Source organism: Agrilus planipennis, unplaced genomic scaffold (assembly GCF_000699045.2).
Source record: "Agrilus planipennis isolate EAB-ADULT unplaced genomic scaffold, Apla_2.0 scaffold217, whole genome shotgun sequence".
NCBI lineage: Eukaryota > Metazoa > Arthropoda > Insecta > Coleoptera > Buprestidae > Agrilus > Agrilus planipennis.
The window spans coordinates 2,048-7,162 of record NW_020438944.1 but is presented as its reverse complement, the minus strand read 5'-3'; the positions used below and the strand labels follow the sequence as shown (position 1 = coordinate 7,162).

Here is a 5,115-nt window from a genome sequence, read left to right as displayed (position 1 = left end):
CCCCTTGTGCATTTCTATATTTTTCCCGGGCGTGATCGACACCCTTTTCTTGCCGAATGCGGTTTTTGTTTATCACCTACGCCGCAAGTGGAAAAGTCTACGACTACGTCCCGATAGTTCAGCTGTACTATCCCTATTTTAAAAATTTATTTGTTTGGTGTCTATGAACTACGCTATCCATAAATATAAATAATCTTTCCAACTTAATGTTCAAATCCGTTTTTTAACTTGCGTTTGTATAATTAATTAATTCATTTTTTTGCAATTTTTGAAACATAATATGGTTTCCTAGACTTATACCAATTACTATTAATAACGACAATAATTAATTAATGAACAGTAATCATTCAATTTTCAATACCTATGTATCTTCACCTTATATACTTTTTTAAGGCAAATAAATCAATCTTATTAATTAATTCTGACATTTATCGGGACGATACGCATTTATAATGTTAAATGGGTACGTTAATGGCACAATTTTTTTCCTGTGTTTAATTCACACGTACGTCATAAATNCAAATGCAATTATTTTACTGCGTTTTACTAGTTTTATAGTAAACACTATTTAGTTGTTACCTTATGAGTATTATCTATATTTAGTTTTTGTTTCAACACTGTATTCCCGCCAAAAGCAATAGTATTTTGTTTATTAATTAGATAGATATTATGTTATAAGGTTGCAGACTATAATACTCTTTGCTGTGTAGAACACGTACGTAGAATAGATATTAATGAAAGTATTATAAGTTTACCTAAGCTTTAAAATAAATTGTTTTTGTCCTTGTGACTCTCAATAATTATCATTCTTGTCATAAATCATCAGAAATATCAACTTTTTTTCAATAGCATCAACATAAGAAATAATCACCGTGAGTATAATAAATTTTTGTAAAGATGAATAAATGGTCTCCATAAATAAATTTATGTGCAATATAAAGAAGCCTCAAATATTGAATTGATTGGGCGGTTACTTTGTGATTCTCGTAACGAATAAATAAACAACATTTTTAGTCTGTTTAATACCACTTTTAACAAAAACAACTTAGGTGCTACTATAGTTCGATGAAAAAGTTCATTTGCTGGCGAGTGGGTTGGAAGAGAAAGAAGATACGGACGAAATGACTACTTTTCTAAAAAAGTCGGATTCCCAACCCAAGGGACTCGTATCCAAGCCACAAATACATAGAATTCTAAGACTTACAGAGACTTTTCCATATGATGTAATACTTGCAAATTAATTTCAAATCAAAAAGTGTTAATTTAATTAGAAAAAAACACGTGGAAGTATTATGTAATTATTTACAAAAAACTTATCTGTAATACCACCTATGTTCAAAAGTAAAAAGCCGTGAACAATTTGTAAAATGAATTCTGTAATTATCAAAGTGCCATCTACAGGATGATCGCTCGAAATGACATATCAACTAGAATCATATTCCTGTAATAACGATGTTTTACAGTAAGTAGGTAGCAGCTTTGTGGAACATTACAGAAATTTGTTTCGACATCTAGTGTTAAGTAGCTAAAGCCTTCCATAATATTAAAAGAATCAGAAAACTGTCTTACTTATGGAATCTTTATTTTGTGGTAGTGTCTCCTATATGGTCCGACAGTGTTTTTCCAAATTCTAAATTAATTAACAACGTTATTTCTTTTCAAGCCCACATGGAAATTAAAAAGGGGAATATTACCTAGCAAAAGCAGTATAATCATATGTAGATCGGTATTTCTGTAAACAAAACGGAATACATAAATACGACCGCACTCCCTTCGTTCGTGCTAGTTGTCTTTTTCTACCGTAATCTTATGATTCTATGAATTTAATTTTGTCCGATTATTTTTCAATTTTGATCAATATAGAACTCTTCTCAGTTATTGGTTCGATTAAAATTGAATGAATAAATAAACAGTGACGATGGCAAAGTTTCTACACATAAACGAACGGTTCTGAGAAATTTAAAAATACGTTCAGACCATAATCGAGACACTCTTATCTTCAATTTACTTTATAAAAACAATTTGCTCCTGATCTGTGACCATAGAAATAGACGAGGATTTATCTATGGACAAGGATTACAAATCTATGATCGTCTATCTATGGTCTATGACTGTCTTCACCTATGGTCTTCACTTCACCGTAAATTGGTTAGAATTTGTTTTTTTGAATTTTTCGTTTTTTTCCTGTGATGGAAATCTCAAAATGAAAAACTAAATATATTTACAGAATATGTGGACTTGATTTGAAATGAAATGGCATTATACGACAATAAATTGTGGTTACTATCACACATTCGAAATTCGTTTATTTCTACGGATGATACAGGTAATTTTCACTTTTAATTTTCTAAAATTTTCTTATAGGCATGTTTGTTATACAGGAATGTGTGAAACAGTTATGGTTGGGGAAGATTTACCTAAACATTTGGCAGATGAACTAGATATTTACAGAGATCCAGACGATAGTGAAGAAGATGAAGATGATATTAGGCATGAATCTTACGATATTCAGCTTGATATGGACTACGGTGTTCATCGAGCTCGGTCAAATACTGCTGCACGTTTGGAAAAATTGGATCAAGCCAAGAAAAGAATGTCGAAAATAAAGCATATAAAATGGGAGGCACCTAATCCACTCTCCCAAGATGATATAAAACATATGTTTATTAAGAAAGAGCCGAAAAAGGTTACAGTTACAAAGTCATTACTTTCTGAGCAGCTTGAAAAATGTGTCAATGTGCCTCAAAATCAGTATATGGAATATGAAAAGTTTGATGGTAGTGCTCAGATTGGTATCCCAACCAGGAAGTATAAAATATTCTTGACAATGCTTCCAGAGGAGCAAAGGAATTATCCAATGATTATTTTGTGTATTGCTACTGCCACAATACAAGAACTTATTGGATTAATATTACTTAAATGCAGGCAAGTATTGTAAATTAAGGTTTTTTAAATAAAATCAACTTTTCTTTATTTTTGTTTCTAGTTGATAAGTTTAATTATCGTAATTCAAAGATTAAATTATGCCTCATTAAATGTTATTGTTTTTATTGGAAAAAACTATTTCATTCAAATGATTCCTGTTTTGCTAAATTTGATATTAGAAAATACAACATTGTTCCAAAATTAAACTATATGATATACAATAGTCCTTGAAATTCAAAAATTGAATAAATTGCAATTAATGAACCTATATCAAGATAACCACCAAGGAATATCCAAATTTGTAACAGGACTAGTAGTTTGTCAATATGATAGATTCTGAGATAAAATATTTTTAGTGATAGTGAAGCAGAATTAAACATTAAAAAAGTACATCCTTTTTTGTTCTTTTTGAGTGTCGTGCATGTATCATTACAAAAAATGTAGAAATTAAATGGCATATATTCTTTTAGTATGAGTCATGGAGATTTTCCTCTTGGTCCTGTTGAAACCTATGGATTGTATTTAACAGAAGAAGATGGAGAAGTTGATCACGATTTTCCTTGCTTGGATCCAAAGGAATGTGTTGCCAAGTACGGATTTGATTGCTTAGGTTTAGTTGAACATAAACAAGGGCAGAAGAATGTCTCCTTCGAAACAACTACACAAATTTGCACTAGCGAAGAATTTAAAAACAAATTTTCAAAAGATAATGGTAGATAAAAGTACTTTTTTACCTTATTCTAGACACATTTCTCATTGTTTTTATTTTAATTATGTTAGATACTGCCAATGAGACCAAGAAAATAACAGAAGACTTACAGTTAATGAAAGTACACAAAACCGCTATGGAAGCCCCTCTCTATAAGTCGTATCGTGTACTTATAGTGAATAAAGTAAGAGCTAAAGCAGAAATACAACTGGGAATTAGCGGCGAAAAAATAGAAATTGACCCTGTACAACAAAAGAGTTCAAAATTTACTTTTGTAAGACAAAAACCAGTCAGTCATCACATCGATTCAATAGTTTGGTGTGAGATTACTGATCTAAAGAGTAGTGCAAGTGCTTTTCGCATTTATTACACACCTTCCCATGGTTCTATGGAAAATTCCGTGAAAGGTAAGCTTTTAAACGTCGAAAATGCATCGAATTTAAAAAATTTAACAAATCAATAAATAACAATTTCCTTACTATCGAGCTAAATCAGTTTTTTGTATTTGCTGTAGGTTGTCTTGATACCTAAAGCGAATATTAAACTTATTAATAATCAAAGTGTTTTAGGATCAAAAAGTCAAATTTTCAGTTTTATTTATGTGCTTAATGATGAATTCTATTGTGGATGTAGCGATGAACGACACATTTTTATGATATTATACTTGAAGATTTTTACTAATTTAGCAGCATTAACATTACGTTGTTTCACATAAGAACCTTTTTTTCAAAAACTAACAAAAGACCAAAATTCTGTTCCATAATGCTAGTGTACTTCAATGGTGAAACTGTGGGAATCAGCTAAATATATAAATAAAAAAATACAAAACCAATTACTTTTAGCTATTCACATTAATAGAGATTTACAATAATTGCGTATTCCTTGGTTTCACACTATCAAACTTTTCTCAGCAATTATTTAGTACCTAGACAGTCGTGATATGCCAAAAATTGTTTTTTTATTCTAGTCCTGCCCCTCCACATTTGATAATGCGACCTTTGTTTCATTAAAAATTAGATTTTTACAGTAGATCCATTTTTTTTAATGCTTAATAACTTGGATGCATTTATATTTCGGTGTTCTGATTCCAGTTATATTTCTCAATTAATTTTGAATCATTAAGATTAAGACAAATTTTAAGAAAAATTATTTAAACTGCAATGAAAACAAGTGTTTATTTTCAGAGCAGTTTTGCTCTTATTCTTTGCTTTATATTTATTATTTTTAGGCGATTCTACTAGTCTTCAGTTATCAGCTAGTTTTAAATATTACGATTTTGAATCAGATCATGGTACAACTGAAGAAATTGTAGAAAAAATAAATCTTATTCTAGAATTACGTTCCAGTGCAAATCGAAGAGAGTATTTAGCTACAAAGGAAAAGAAGATGCTTAAAAAGAAAAGTTCAGCTATTAATAGATTGTGATATTTTCATAAGACTTATAATATTAACAACTTATATTTATTATAAAAATAATTATA

General features: G+C 30.0%; 1 protein-coding gene across 1 annotated transcript; it reads left to right on the top strand.

Moving 5' to 3' along the window:
- The first annotated feature begins 2,054 nt into the window (after positions 1 to 2,054).
- Positions 2,055 to 5,109, top strand: LOC108738360 (stress-activated map kinase-interacting protein 1). Its single transcript, XM_025974640.1, has 6 exons — positions 2,055 to 2,148; positions 2,228 to 2,326; positions 2,382 to 2,925; positions 3,396 to 3,637; positions 3,706 to 4,041; positions 4,863 to 5,109. Exons 2-6 carry the CDS (start codon positions 2,254 to 2,256, stop codon positions 5,057 to 5,059), a joined length of 1,392 nt encoding a protein of 463 aa, XP_025830425.1. The 5' UTR covers positions 2,055 to 2,148; positions 2,228 to 2,253; the 3' UTR covers positions 5,060 to 5,109.
- The last annotated feature ends 6 nt before the right edge of the window (positions 5,110 to 5,115 follow it).